General features: G+C 54.8%; 2 protein-coding genes across 4 annotated transcripts; both read left to right on the forward strand.

The window, feature by feature from the left end:
- The first annotated feature begins 472 nt into the window (after positions 1–472).
- LOC102071200 (protein phosphatase 1 regulatory subunit 3C-B-like) lies at positions 473–2,253 on the forward strand. Of its 2 annotated transcripts, none has more exons than XM_074558917.1 (2): positions 473–857; positions 937–2,253. In XM_074558917.1, exons 1-2 carry the CDS (start codon positions 802–804, stop codon positions 1,835–1,837), a joined length of 957 nt encoding a protein of 318 aa, XP_074415018.1. In that variant the 5' UTR covers positions 473–801; the 3' UTR covers positions 1,838–2,253. The 2 variants fall into 2 exon arrangements, with proteins under 2 accessions (XP_074415018.1, XP_074415019.1); XM_074558918.1 differs by having other exon boundaries at positions 730–861.
- A 95-nt stretch (positions 2,254–2,348) lies between these two features.
- GPAT4 (glycerol-3-phosphate acyltransferase 4) lies at positions 2,349–11,494 on the forward strand. 2 transcript variants are annotated; one of them, XM_074558915.1, is made up of 13 exons: positions 2,349–2,486; positions 3,812–4,761; positions 7,167–7,236; positions 7,521–7,818; positions 7,896–7,970; positions 8,527–8,616; positions 8,726–8,819; positions 9,239–9,354; positions 9,619–9,674; positions 9,996–10,081; positions 10,259–10,387; positions 10,463–10,542; positions 11,138–11,494. In XM_074558915.1, the coding sequence occupies exons 2-13, from the start codon at positions 4,597–4,599 to the stop codon at positions 11,244–11,246; spliced, it is 1,368 nt and encodes a 455-aa protein (XP_074415016.1). In that variant the 5' UTR covers positions 2,349–2,486; positions 3,812–4,596; the 3' UTR covers positions 11,247–11,494. The 2 variants fall into 2 exon arrangements, with proteins under 2 accessions (XP_074415016.1, XP_074415017.1); XM_074558916.1 differs by having other exon boundaries at positions 2,405–2,486; positions 3,798–4,761.
- The last annotated feature ends 3,166 nt before the right edge of the window (positions 11,495–14,660 follow it).

Below are 14,660 nucleotides of genomic sequence, written 5' to 3' on the forward strand. Positions count from 1 at the left end.
CTTTACTGTCAAGGAGTCACATGTGACCTGAACAGTGAGGGTGATTCTCATTAGAGATGTCAGGGACACCACGTTATCTCTTGCGTGTGAACAAATTTCCTTCTCAGTGCACACATCCAGGGTAAGAGCTTCTGAGCTGATAGAGCATGAACTGAGGGTGTGGGGTTTTCTTAGACATCCTGGAAATAGCTGTCTGTGGAAAAATATATGAGAAGGGGTGTATGAAAGCAATTCAAACCTCCCCTATTAAAGCCTGGATAAGAGGAACATATGAAAGTCCAAAGTAAGAGGAAAATATTACAGCCTAGGTTTGAGGAACATTTTAAAGCCTGGGTAAGAGGAACACATTAAAGCCTAGGTAAAGCAACATATTAAAGCCCGGGTAAGAGGAACATGTTATAAAGTCCAAAGTAAGAGGAACATATTAAAGCCCGGGTAAGAGGAACATGTTATAAAGTCCAAAGTAAGAGGAACATATTAAAGCCCGGGTAAGAGGAACGTGCCCCCCTTTCTCCCTGAGCTCCCTCCCGGTGTTGGTACTGCACGGCTGCTGCTCCTCCGAAAGCACTCGTGTTTTTCTGGTACCAGGACCCATTTTTGTGCTGTTCCCTCTCCCCGATCCCGGTCCCGTCGCTCTCCGGGACGCGCCTCCGCCACCGCCGGGCCCGGGAGTAGCGCGCCCCCGCCAGTGGGCGGGGCGAGGCGGCGCAGCGCGCTCCCATTGGCCAGCGGGGAGCGCAGGGCGGCGCTGATTGGCCGGGGCGGGGTGTCCCGGCCGCGGGCGCTCCCACGGCTCCATTGATGCGGAGCGGGCGCGGCGGGAGCGGAGCGGAGCGGGCGGGACGCGATGAGCTGCGGCGAGTGAGCGGGGCCGGGCCGGGTGGGACGGGGGGCTCGCCGGGGCCGCGCCGCCTGACCCTCCCTGTTGGTCTCTAGGCTTTTCCAGGTGTGCAGCGGGCGGGCTGTGGCCCCGCCAGCCATGCCCGTGGACCTGGCCGTGCGGCTGTGCCTGAGCCATTCGCCCCCCATCCGCAAACTGCTGAACTCCTACGAGGAGCTGCGGGGCAACCGAGGCCGTAAACCCCTCCGGTCCTGTCTCAACCAGAAGCTGAGCGCAGAACCTGAGCCAGAGAGGCGAGACAAGGGCTCCAAAGGCCAGAAGAAGAAGCAGGTTGTGTTTGCTGATATGAAAGGGTTCTCACTGACAGCTGTCCGCTTCTTCTCAAAGATTGAGGAGGACCTCTGTGATTTGCAGCATGCCCTGTCAGACCTTGCTGGTTTCAGACCTAAGAAAAGCCCCCTGTGGGAAGCGGGCAGGTACGTGCTGGACTTCCCACAGCCGTCTGCAAACTATGTGGCTTTCAGGAACAGCCTGCACAGCAACTTGGTGTGCCTGGAGAGCTGTGTGATCCAGGGCCGGGCTCTGTCAGGGACAGTGAAGGTTCGAAACATCGAGTACGAGAAGAAAGTGATGGTCCGTATCACCTTTGATGGCTGGAAGAGCTTCAGGGACATCCCTTGCCAGTACATGCACAGCACGTACGGCTCAGCCGACACGGACATTTTCACTTTTGAGCTTACCCTGCCCAAACCATCCATTTCCCACAGGGGTGCAGAGTTCTGCATCTCCTTCCAGTGTGGACAAAAGACCCACTGGGACAACAACCACGGGAAGAACTACAAGATCTGCCAGGTGGGCATGATCCGCCCTGTCTCCTGTGCTGTGAAGAGCGCCAGCAGGGCTTGGGAGCACCTTGGCACCTCTGGGGCTGCTGCTCTAGTCCTGTCTCGCCTGCAGACCTGGCGGCATTCAGAGACCCAGGCTCCTTATTGGTAGTGTGGGGACACGTAGGTGCCCTCCCTGTCCCTTGGGGAGGGGTCAGCTGCAGAAGATGCTCCTCACATTTTTGTTAGCTCCTTCATGGCCTGCTGCTCCATGAGCAGCCGCCAGTCGCTGCAGAAGCTTCTTCACTTCTTGCTGCTGCTCCAGCGGCTGGAAGCTGCTGCTTGAAGCAACTCCTTCGTGTAGGTTCTCAGGGCAACACGAGAGTAGGGGCAGGGCTGTGGGCTGGCAGCCAGGCCGGGAGCCGCGGTGCCCGGTGCTGCCCAAGTGCCTTGTGTGGAGGGAGGGGGCACCATCCTGGCCTCCCGAGATGAGCTCACCGCGGGTTCGCTGTGCCAGGAGTGAGTGCCTGTGGTGGTTGGTGCTGTAAGGGGGAGTTTATTATATAATAAAGTGACGGCGTTTGGCGACTCCTGCCTCCTGTGCGCCTCCGGGGCTGGGGCGGGGCCGGGCCCTCAGCGGGCGGCGGGAGGGACGCGTGGGCGCCCCCTGGCGGAGCCGGCGGTGGATTGAGCGGCGCGGCCCTGCGGGCGCGGCCCCGAGGGCGGCGCGCTGACGCCACGCACGCAGCGCGGTGCGGGGGCGCGCACGGCACGTGGCGGGGCGGAGCGGGGCCCGGTGGCGGCGGCGGCGGCAGCAGCAGGTGAGTGAGGGAGGGAATGAGTGAGTGACCGAACGCTCGCGGCGGCCTCCGCGCCCCTTCCCGCCCCGCATGGGCCCGGCAGAAAGGCCCCGGCCCGCCCGCCCGCCGTTATCCCCGGGAGCGCGGCCTCCCTCAGGCCGCGCCGCAGTGCCCCCCGCGCCGGCCCCGCGCGTCCCCGCCCCGCGCGCACCGAGCACGAAGGGCGTCGGGAGGGCCGGGCCTGGCCCTGCCGCGATCCGCCGCGCTCCCGGGGAACAGAACCGCGATCCGCGCTCGCCGCCGCCCCCGGTCTGGCCGCGGCCGCCCCGGGCGGGCCGTTATGCCGCTGTGCCGAGCGGTGAATCGCTGCAGCCCCGGCACAGCGGCTCTGTGCCGGCCGTGCCTCAGCCCCGAGGCGGGGCCGGAGGGGCGGCTGCCGGCGGCGGGAGCCCGCGGGCAGGGCCGCAGCACACGTGGGCTGTGCCGTGCCGGTGACTGGGGCACGGGAGTCACGGCGGAGTCCTCACGGAGCGCTGCCGCCTCAGGGGCCCGTGTGACCGGTCCTGCCTGTGATGGGGGACAGCGGTGGCATCATGGGCACGTGTGGGTGACGAGCTGACGGTACACGGTCTGTGTGTGACTGTGAAGCACTAACACTATTCTTAGCCTTACTGGTACAGCAGTGTTTAATCAGCAGCTGGAACACAGTGTACAGGGGAACAAGAGGATCTTTACAGACTCCTTTGCCCTGTGTGCTTTTCTGTTGAATCCCATCCTCAGGTACCCTGTGAAGGTGGTGGCTCGGGGCAGGCTCCCCCGAGCAGACTCATTTTTTATCATAAGGCACCGCTGACCCTGTGGGTGTGTGACCTTTGACTGATCCCTGTGCCCCAGCAAGTTCTTCTTTGACTAATCATGAACTGTAATTCTCCCCTTAGGGGCTAACTTCCTGTCCTGAACTGTTTGTAAATCTGCCCTTTGCACTGGCGATGAGACAGGAGCAGAGGAAGTGATGCCTATCCAGGAATCTGGGTGCCTGGCTTCCTCACTTCTCTCGGATGCCCCTGAAATGAGAGACATGATAAGGTCTTCGTCACGAGGAAGAGTTTTCTGTCCCTCCTTTCCTGTACTCGAGACCTGATTGCAGCATCCTGTGCCGTAGGCGTGGCTCTGGATGAGTGTGCATGGTATGACCGTACAGGATGAATGGCAGCAGGAGGTGATTCCCAGGGCTGTGACAGTGACAGGCAGTAGCTAGAGCATCAGAGTTGCTGATATAGAGTCTCAGTCTTGCTGTGGGGAGCTGCTGTGAATGGTGTGACCTCAGTCCAGGTACTGCCTTGCAGGTTTCAGAGCCCGCTGTCTCTGCGTTGACATCTCCAATCTGCTGACTCCAGTGCTCTCCTCCTCCTCCTCTGCTGCTGGCATGTGAGTGCCACATCTGCCAAGGAGCCAACTTGCTGTTTGAAAGCTTTCCAGGAGCACAAGCTTTCATTGGTGTCTGTGATGACCCTTCAGCGTGAGCGGATGCCAGGGGCCTCCAGAACTGAACTGGTTCCAGGCGTCATGCGAGGAGCAGCCGTGCTGGTGCCCGTGCCCTCGTGGCCTGAGCAATAATAGCTGCACACACGGTAGGCTCCTGTGAGTGCCAACTCCCTCGATCTCCTCCAATGCAGGCTCAGGGATGGACTCCACCTTGTCCCTCTGAAGAGACTCTGCATGCTCTCAGCAGCCCCCAGGGCATTCTGCTGCCAGATTCTCCAGGAGCTGCCCCGCAGCAGGACTTGCTCAGTGGCAGCCTGGGAGGGGATCAGTTCCTGCACTCGTGTTGCTGCCCTGCCCGTGGACAAAGCTGTGTGTGTGTGCTCTGAGTTCTTTGGCCTGCGTCGTCTGAACTCAGCTGAGCTCCTGGCAGACTCTGGGCTTGTTTTCCCAAGTGCTCTCTCTGATCCTGTTGCATTCCCAGTCTCAGAGCCCCAGGAGGATGTGAACTTTGGAATGGGGTCTCTGAGCACGCTGCAGACTCGGTGCATGTGTGACACTGTTGCTGACTAACAGGAGGATTGGTTCATTGCTGTGAGCAGCCCTTGTGTCTGGCTGCAGGGCACCAGCCTTGCCTGGGCCCTTCACCATGTTCCTCCTGCTCCCCTTTGACAGCCTAGTGGTTAATCTCTTGGGGATTTCCATAACTGTCCTCTTCACTCTGCTCCTGGTTTTCATCATCGTGCCAGCCATTTTTGGAGTCTCCTTCGGCATCCGCAAGGTTTACATGAAAACTTTATTAAAGATTTTTCAGGTAAGTCATGTTTTCAGAGTGTTCTCTGTGTTTACAGAGGTTTGTCCAAGCGTGGAAGAGAGGCTTTTGCCTCAGGAGGGGATTTTGGGTGACCAGAGTGGAAGATAGGGCTGTGGATGTTGTGCTGCTGCCAGTTGACCTCTGACTCATCTCAGGCTGTTTTTTCCCTGTAATTAATCTAGTAAATCTTCAAGCAGAGCAATAGTCTGGCAAGATGCAGTATCTGAGGGGGAGCTTGGAGGGGTTCATGTCCCAGGCAGGGCAGGGTGCTGCTGCACTGGTGTCAGGTGTGATGAGGAGGGAGCAGAGCCAGCAGGTTGTTCCTCTCTGAGTCACATTGGGAGGAAACAAGAGCAGAGGAGGCAAGGCAGGACATTTGTGCTGCAAGCCCTGAGTGGTCTGTGGCCAAAACCCAGAGCTCTCCACATGCTGCTGTCCTGGAGTGTCACCTACTGAGCCCTGCCTGGACCTGCTGCCTTGGAGGACAACCAGCAGCCCTTGCCCACCCTCTTGGCACAGAGAGGCCAAGTGGAATTTTCCAGCTTGTTGTCATGCTGTTCCCTTGCCTGCCTTTGGTGGACTCATTTTATGGGCTGTCTCTGAGCCAACACCTCTTGAAGCAAGTTCCTGACCAGACCAGAATTTTTTATCTACTAGGAGTAGTAGGTAAAGCCTGTACCAGCCTACCCTGGCAGCCCAGGTGAAACAAAATGTTTGCTAGGGAGGTTTTAGGCTCTTAAATATGGAGTTTGTGCTGCTAAAGGATGTGTGGTGTAGCTACTGCTGTTGGAACAGGGCTGATTGTCCCCAGAGTATCCCTGGACTGGAGCTCACAGCGTTCAGCTCTTTAAACTCTTGAGTCCTCCCAAAAGCCTGAGGTATAAATGGGAAGACCCTGGGCTTTGTTTTTAACACAGATATCAGAAGACCTGACTACAAATTTACTGACTGAAGCTGGCAGAAAAAAGTTTTAAATGGAACTTTTCACAATGTTTTCTCTTTTCCCTCTCCCTTCAATTCAGGAACATTTACTCTCAACACCTATATTGATGTTTGAAACTATTTTTCTGAAAAGACTGGGAAGTCTATTCCACCTTTTATTAAAGGATTTTAGTGGCTGGATAGAGGAGCACTCATGGCACAACTGGTCACTGATTTGGTGGAAATTAAATTTGACCATAGAATTGTATTTTTGAGGGCTGTTTCCCAGCACTCAAGGTTAATATTGGGAAGCCAGAGGGGCAGCAGCTGGGAGTGTGGTGGGGTCTGGAAGCTTGTGGGGCACAGCCTGGCAGCAGCACACCTGTGTTGGTGGCAGGGAGGGCACCTGCCTGCTGCCTCTCGGGGGGAGCCTGGGTTTGCTGCTGCCACAGTCAGGATGGAGATGGGCTGGCCTTGCAAGCACTGCCTTCTCCATAGGCTGCTGAGCTCCTGTGAGGTCACAGCTCCTCTCCTGACCTCTGGGATGGCAGCATCCAGGCAATCTTGTGCAATGCTGGAGTTTGGCTGCTGGCAGAGGCAGCTGCAAGGTGAGCAGGATGCTCTGTGTGCAATCAGCATTCCCTCATTGCTTTCTCCGCTATGGGCTCAGATTGGGATGCCCTTCCCAATCCCAATTTCCCTCTTCACAGAGAAGCACGTTGTACACAAATCCTTCTTCTTCAGAAGCTTCTCCTTCCAGACCTGTATGAATTACAGGCTGTGAAGGTTGTTTGGAGGGCAGGCAGGAATTCTGCACAGAAATACAGCCTGCAGTTTGTGCTGCTGCCCTTGAAAATTAGCTGATAGAACAAGTAGTCCTGGCACAGGGTTTGGCAACCAGCTGTCTGAGGGTGCTTGCTGCTGCTGTTTTGGGCAGATTGCTGAGCTGAGAAGCAGCAGCAGCCATCAGCTGAATCAGAGGGGACAGGATCCCATCCCATCCTCAGCCTGATGTGTCAGCAGCAACCTGAAAACAGTCTCTGCTTTGAATTTGGAAGAAACAAGGGTTGAAGGGTAGCACTGGTGCCCTGACCAGCTTCCTACACTGTGCTGCAGACAGCCCAGAAGCTGTGCAGTGGCAACCACGTGTGCAAGGTGCAGCAGAGCTGAGAGGTCACAGAAACTGCAGAAAACCTTGGTGTGCCATCTCACCACTGAGCTGAGAGGTCACAGAAACTGCAGAAAACCTTGCTGTGCCATCTCAGCACTGAGCACTCTTCTTCCCTCTGGCACTCCCAGTTTCCCAGGCCAGTCTCTGTTTCCACCTCAGTTGGGTTCATCACTTACTCTTTCTTTTTTGTATGGAAGCCTCCTACTTTAGCCTCATCTTCTCCACTATGGTCCTTCCTGAAAGCCAGCTCTGAAATGGGCAGTAGTGTGGAGATAAAGCTTTGCCAATCTTGGTTGTCCTGTCTGTCTTGCAGTGGGCAACACTAAGAATAGAGCGTGGTGCCAAGGAGAAGAACCATCCCTTGTACAAGCCCTATGTCAATGGTGAGATCCTGCCCTGCATGGGTGCATGGAGATCAAAATTCTTGTGGGGAGGTGGGGTAAATGTGGTGTCTGTGAGCAGCTGAGGTCTGCTGGGAAGTCTTTTCCATGTGGGAGGGAGTTCTGTTTCATGAGGGAGGGCAGGGAAGTGCCCTGGGAGTGGGGAGGTTTGTGCCTGTCTGGACTGGAGAAAGGAATGGGACCCTGAGGAAGAGAGACCTTGGGTTTTGTCTCTCTTTGAGTGGGCAAATCCCATTTTGCTGAGAGCTGCCTGTGGTGTGTTGCAGGTATCATTGCAAAGGAGCCAACGTCCCTGGAGGAGGAGATCAAGGAGCTGCGCCGCAGCGGCAGCGGGAAGGCCCTGGACACGCCCGAGTTTGAGCTCTCAGACATTTTCTATTTCTGCCGTAAAGGCATCGAGACCATCATGGATGATGAAGTGACCAAGAGATTCTCAGCTGAAGAGTTGGAATCCTGGAACCTGCTCAGCAGGACCAACTACAACTTCCAGTACATCAGCCTGCGCCTCACTGTGCTCTGGGGGCTCGGGGTGCTCATCCGCTACTGCTTCCTCCTGCCCCTCAGGTGGGTCCTGATCCTGGCACCTGCCTGCAAGAACGTACTGCTGGCCTGGTTTTTCTAGTATGTTCTTCTTTCTGCAGGATAGCCCTGGCATTTACTGGCATCAGCTTGTTGGTGACTGGTACCACAGTGGTGGGATATTTGCCAAATGGAAGGTGAGTGCATCTTTGAGGGAGAAGCAGATGGGGAGCGCTCCATCCTTATAATCCTGAAATTTCCCTACAAAGCTTTCTGTTCTACCACCTGCAGGCAGAGCAGGTGGTCTCTGAGGAATGGGCACCCTGTAATTTTCAACAAGGGGCTTAGATGTGAGCATTAAACAGGTGGCAGAGTTCTCAGCCCTGACCTCTGAAAGGAGTAATAACAGAAAAGAGCAAAGGCCAAAATTTTATTCTCATGAGTTAAGAATCTGTGATTATAATCTGACAGCAAGCCCAGGATATGCTGTGTTTCTGTAGGAGATTTCACTGGGCTGAGTGGCACTGTTACAGGGGATATTGTAGTATATACAATATATATTGTGTATATATAATATATACTATACTGTATATATAATATACATTATATATTGTATATATAATATACATTACATATATACAATATATATTATAAATACAATGTATATTATATGTTGTGTATAGAATATATAGAATATATAGAATATATAGAATACATAGAATGGGGAGTGATGGTCTCTGTCCTGGGCTGCAGGTGTAAGGATTTCCTGAGCAAGCACGTGCACCTGATGTGCTACAGGATCTGTGTGCGTGCCCTCACAGCCATCATCACGTACCATGACAGGTAAGGGCTGTCTGCTCCAGGCTGTCCTTGCCCAGGGGTGCTCCATGCTGGGCATTATGGAGCTTTCATGCTTCCTTCTTGTTTCTTCACCTCTACCTTTGTTTTGTAGAGAGAACAGACCCCGAAATGGAGGCATCTGTGTGGCCAATCACACCTCCCCCATTGATGTGATCATCCTGGCCAGTGATGGCTACTATGCCATGGTAAGGTACCAGCTCTGCCTGCCCACCTGCATGGAGGGGGCAGCAGAGCTTGTTGTGAGGCAGCAAGAGTCCTTTGAGCATGTAGAACTTCTTGACCCTGCATGATATGGTGGGGCACTGTCAGACTCTGTTGTCTGTGGTGTGCAAGCTCAGCCTGGAGCTCAGAGCACCAGGGGTCTGTGGGTGCAGCTTTGCAAGAAGAGCTCCAGGCTTTGCTGTTGCTGGAAGAGCAAAGTGCTTCCCCATGGGGAAAGCACTTGGGTTTTGCTGTGTCTGTCTTTCTGATCACAGCCTGGGACTTTTCCTCTTAGCCTTTCCAGGGGAGGGGCTGGAAGATGAAGCTCAGTCTGGCTGTGAATGCAGCCTTGACTTTGATGTGTGCCCAGGTCTTGTAACTTGTGTGTTCTTGCCCTGTTCAGGTGGGTCAGATCCATGGAGGGCTCATGGGTGTGATCCAGAGAGCCATGGTGAAAGCTTGTCCCCACGTCTGGTTCGAACGCTCTGAGGTCAAGGATCGTCACCTCGTGGCCAGAAGGTGTGGCAGTGGGTGACAGTGGGTGACAGTGGGTGATAGTGGGTGACAGTGGGTGACAGCTGCCTGCAGGGTGCCTCTGAGGGCTGGGGGAGGTACAGGGCTGCTCACCTCTCTTGGAGGAGGCCTCATAAGTGCTGGGAAATTGTGCCCCTGTTTTTGCACCCTGATAGTCCCTGGTGACTGCAGGGTGTGGGTTATGTGCTGTGTGCATTGTTACTGAGGGTGTCTGTCCCTTCTGCTGATTTTTGACATTCTTCTGTTTAGGCTCACAGAACATGTCCAGGACAAAAGCAAACTGCCCATTCTTATTTTTCCAGAAGGTGAGTGCAATGAGGCCAGAGAAGCACCAGGTGGAGAAGGCACCTTGAGACATCACCACATCTCTGTTCCTTTCCTTCTTACATAGCCAAGGGCTTGAGACCCTCCAGTGAGACAAAAGGGACATTGTGTCTTTAGAGCTGAGTGAGCCCAGAGTGACACACATGATGTCCCAGGGACCCTTTCTGTGCACACAGAGAGCAGGGCTTGGATGGAGAGTTAGGGGAGAGTTGCTGGGTTCCTGTTGCCCTGACCTTAACCTGTAGCTTAGACTTCTGACCTGATTTGCAGAGGGAAGTTAAGATTGTGCCTGTCTCTTACAGGAACATGCATCAACAACACATCTGTGATGATGTTCAAAAAGGGGAGCTTCGAAATTGGAGCTACAGTTTACCCTGTAGCCATCAAGGTATGACAAGGCACAAGTCTGTCTGTCCCTCTGTACCTCTGTCCTGTCAGCCCAGCCCAGCCTGCTCTGAGGGCACCGGAAAGCTGAGGTCACTCCATGTAGTGAGCTGCGCTTTAGCTCAGTTTGGGGTGGAAGTTGGAGCCTCAGAGAGATTTCATGAACTCTTCTGCCTTTTAGTATGACCCACAGTTTGGAGATGCCTTTTGGAACAGCAGCAAGTATGGCATGGTGACCTACCTCCTGAGGATGATGACCAGCTGGGCCATTGTCTGCAGTGTCTGGTACTTGCCCCCAATGACCAGGCAGGTAAGTTGACCCAGATGTGTGACCACTTTCCTCTGTGTCCCTTTGCTCCTGCTGATCACTCTTGTTTTGCCCCAGCCTGAAGAGGATGCAGTGCAGTTTGCCAATCGAGTGAAGTCAGCCATTGCCAGGCAGGGGGGCCTTGTGGATCTGCTCTGGTGAGTCCCAGCAGGCTTTGCTCTTCCTGGTGCCAGAGTTCCTTGTCCTGGGGTGTGCTCATGGGCTGCAGAACTCCATTTGTTTCTTGCTTAGAGTAGAACAGGGTAGGGTAAAGTTTTACCCCCTTGCTCAGGGTAGGGTAAAGTTCTACCCCCTTGCTTAGGGTGGAGCAGGCCTCTGGAGGAATGTGCTTCTGTAGTAGGCACCAAAATCTTTGCCTCTTCTGTATGCTGGGCATCAGAGCTTCATTCTGTGATTGTGGCTTGCATTGGGACGCCCTGGGTTTGGCTTGTTTCCTCTCAGCAAGGTGTGTTCAGTTTGGGAACCTGCTTTCCTAGGCCCTGAGGGCTCAGAGCTCAGGAGGCAGGCTGGCACTCTCCTGTAGCTCTGCTAGAGTAGCTCATGTTTCTGGCAGAGTTGCTCTTTTGAGCACAGTGCAGGGCTATGGGGGCAGCTCCTGGCAGAACCAGGTAAGGAAGGTGATCACACCTTTGGGGACAGGTGTGCCCTGGCAGCATGTGGCACTGGAATTCTGACTTGCCCAGATGAAGATGGTGCCTGCCTGCAGCCTCTCTGATACGACTCTCTCCCCAGGGATGGAGGACTGAAAAGGGAGAAGGTGAAGGATGCTTTTAAGGAGGAGCAACAGAAACTCTACAGCAAAATGATTGTAGGCAGCCACGAGGACCGGAGCCGCTCCTGAGTGTGCTGCCTCCAGCACTGCCACCTGCTCCAGCACAGCCAGGGCTTGTCTGGGGAACTCTCAACTCAATCTTTGGACTTGGGCTCCTCCAGAGCTGCTGGGACTCGCTTTTTCATCCTCTGGCTGTTGTTTTGAGGAGCACTAATGCTGCCTGGAGTCTTTGGGCAGCTCATGGCAAAGATGCCTTCTTGTTACTGTTACAGTGAAGCCCCTTGCAGGGGCAGTATTAAATGAAACTCTGATGGTGTCCTGTGCTTCCATCCGGTGTGTCCAGCCCCAGGGAAGGACTGGGGTGATGTGCATGTGTGTCAGTCACAGGTCTCTCACAACACAAAAGCTGCTGAGCTGGGCTGAAATTGGCTGCCTTGACAACCAAGGGAGTCCTCATCAGCCTGTCCCACTCATGTGTGAGGCACAAACCCCTTAGGAGCAGAATGTGCCTCTCAGGCCATTTTCAGATCCACTTCCAGGAGAAATCTTTTTCTTTTGCCACCTTGCTGTCAGCTGGACCCAGGCTGTTGCTTCTACAGTGTCTGAGTAGCAGCATCTTCACTGCTCCCGGTGCAGTAAGGATCACACTCCTTGGAAATCCTTTCCTTACTCCTTGGAAATCTCCCTCTGTCCCCTGGGGTTGTCCCTGGAGTGGCAGGTGGGGCTCCTGAGGAATCTGAACGTGCTATAGTGGGAGCCTGGAGTGTGTAGGAGAGCCCAAGGCTTCATGGCTAGGGCAGCAAATCCCTTTTTAGATGTCTCCTGAGGGAAACTGGCATCTGAGCTTGTCATGCACACATGGAAACGGAAATCTTGTGCTGGAGGTGGTGCCCCTTTCTGCTCTGCACGTAAATTATTTGGTGAAACAACTTGCATTTGAGCATTTCTCCCATGTGGTTTCCCATTTTCCTCACATTCCTACAAACTTGAGCACTTGCACTGGGTTCTCTGCTCTTACAAGCAGGAGCTGTTTCACTGCTACCTGCTGAAACCTGCTTGCATTTTCTAGTGCTCTGGAGAAGGCAGTTCCCCAAGTGCCTCCTTTGTACCTTCAGTGTTTGTTGGGAAGGGCATTGCTATGCCAGGTGAGGACAGCTGCTCTGTGTAAGTGGCCTTAAATCTGAATTTTCATTTTTTATCTACCTGATGGAACTTTGCTGCTCTGGCTGCCAGCTCAGGGGCCATTTGGATGAAGAGCCCTGGGGGGAGGCACAGTGAGTTGTGGGTTGCTGAGGCAATGCTGTGGATGGCCCTGCAGCTGGGGACACACCTGGGGACAGGGACATCACTGCCTGCTCATCTCCTTCACTTCTCCCCATTCAGCAGCCCCTCCTGAGCCCTGCCAAGGGCTGTGTCCCCAGATCTCTCCTCTCTGAGGGTGGCACAGACATTTCCTCCAGGTGCTCAGCCTTGCCATGCCCTCAGGCACTTGGATCCAGCTGCAGGTGCCTGCAGAGCCAACCTGCAGAGCCCTCCTCAGCTGTGCAGGACATGCAGCCACCCTGCAGTGCTTGGGGACAGTCCCCAGCAGCATTCAGGACACTCCACAGCAGGCAAGGAGCTGGCTGGACAGGTTAGGAGGCACACATCCATCTTCCCTTGCCTCTCCCACCCCATGCCCCCAGTCAATACGTCTCTCTCCGATGAGAAAGTTAATAAATTTAGCTCTAGATTAAAAGTATCGATCATTTCATTTGGAAGCCATAAATAACCGGGGGGGGAGCACTGGGTGGCCCACGGGGTAGGGGCTGCTGGCTCTGGCTGCAGCAGCCGTGCACCCCACTGGGGCCAGGAGCCCTCATATGCATTCTGCCCGGCTGCTGGCATTGATTTGCTATTAGTCTCCACGCACCACCCAGTAGCACATCATTCCCGGAGCTGCTATTAATGGCCTTTTGATAAATAATCACTTGTAAGTCAATAAATTTTTATTAAACAGTGTGGCGCTTTGATTTATGAAAATCCGACGGGGTTTGTCTGCGAGAAAAGCGATGCGGAATTGAAGCGGAGCTGCCATCCATCTGCCTGCCAGCCTGGCCTGCTTGTGCTGCACCTCCTGTGTGCCTCCTGCCTCTGCCCACACGCCCTGAGGCTGCCTGGCACCGGGCACAGCCTGGCAGAGCTGCTGGCTGCTCCCCAGCACTGACGGGCACAGCAGCAATGCTCAAAGTGGGAACCACCAGGAGAATTGTCAGTCCTGCCCACCTGACTGATCCCAGCGTGGCTCAGCACGGTTTGGGGTCCTGTCTCAACGTGGGATGCACAGGGCAGCCAGGCTGCAGCAGCCATTTGTCACTCTCCCTGGCTACAGCAGGCCCTTTGCCACCTGCTTTATTTGTCTCCCAGCCCTGACGTGGCATCAGACAGGTGTTAAACTACTTAATCACTTTAAAATTGTTTTAATTTTCTGTTTTGTATTGATCTCCACAGCACCAATTAATCAGCTCACTGGACCAGGCAGTTAGTACATTAAAAATTGTCAGCCGAGCTGGGGGCAGCTTAGAAAATGTTAAAAAAATATCCCAGCAGCAGCAGCCCCTCACTTCTCCCACCATGTGGAACCTGCTGCTGCTGAGTGCTGGCTCTGTCCCCAGAGCGATGTGTCCCTTCCTGGTGGCACTGCCACCGTGCTGCCATGGGAGCTCCCTGCCATCCCAAAGCTCCATCAGCTCTGTCCTGGCCCAGCATCCGTCCCATGGAGGCAGAGGGGCTGAGGGGGGAGCATTGTGAGCCCCTCATAATGCAGGGGCTGGACAGGGACCTGAGCAGGGACAGCAGGGCCCTAAGCTCTGCAAAAGTGGCACTGAGCACTCAGAGCTCCTTGCAAAGTGCCCAGAGCCCAGTGAGAGACTGAAAAGGGCTTTAAGCCAAGTGTGAGCCTTGTACAGCAATGATCTGCAGCCCCACACAAGGCTGGTGCTCAGATCCCAGTGGCCCAAGTGTGGACTGAGCCACATTTTGGGTGCTGCCTGCAGCCTCAGGGAGGGGCAGCCCTTCCCCAGCCCCACTCCTGCCCCTCTGCTGCTATCAGTGCCTTATCTGCTATCGATTTCCTTCCAAGACACAGCCCACGTGTTTGCTCACACCTGCCTGGCACTTAGCTGGCTCTTGGCTGAACAACTGCCAAGCTTGTTGTCTGTGCCAGCTGGAGCTCCTTTGGTGTCCTCAGCAGGTAAGGACAGCTGGCACCCACAGCTGGCATGCCACTGGTGAGCCAGAACAGGGGGTGTGCAGCCCCATGTGCACACAAATATCTGAATGTGCAGCCCCCCCTTGCACAAGGGTGCAGCACAGAGCAGGGGGGCACCCAACAGGTTGGCAGGCAAACACACTGGGGCTATTGATGCCACATCAATCCTGCAGCCCCGACAGGTGAATGGGCTCTCACTCACACTGTTAAGATAAATGATATTTATTTGCTGC

This window comes from Zonotrichia albicollis, chromosome 26, assembly GCF_047830755.1.
Source record: "Zonotrichia albicollis isolate bZonAlb1 chromosome 26, bZonAlb1.hap1, whole genome shotgun sequence".
In the NCBI taxonomy this organism is placed as follows: domain Eukaryota; kingdom Metazoa; phylum Chordata; class Aves; order Passeriformes; family Passerellidae; genus Zonotrichia; species Zonotrichia albicollis.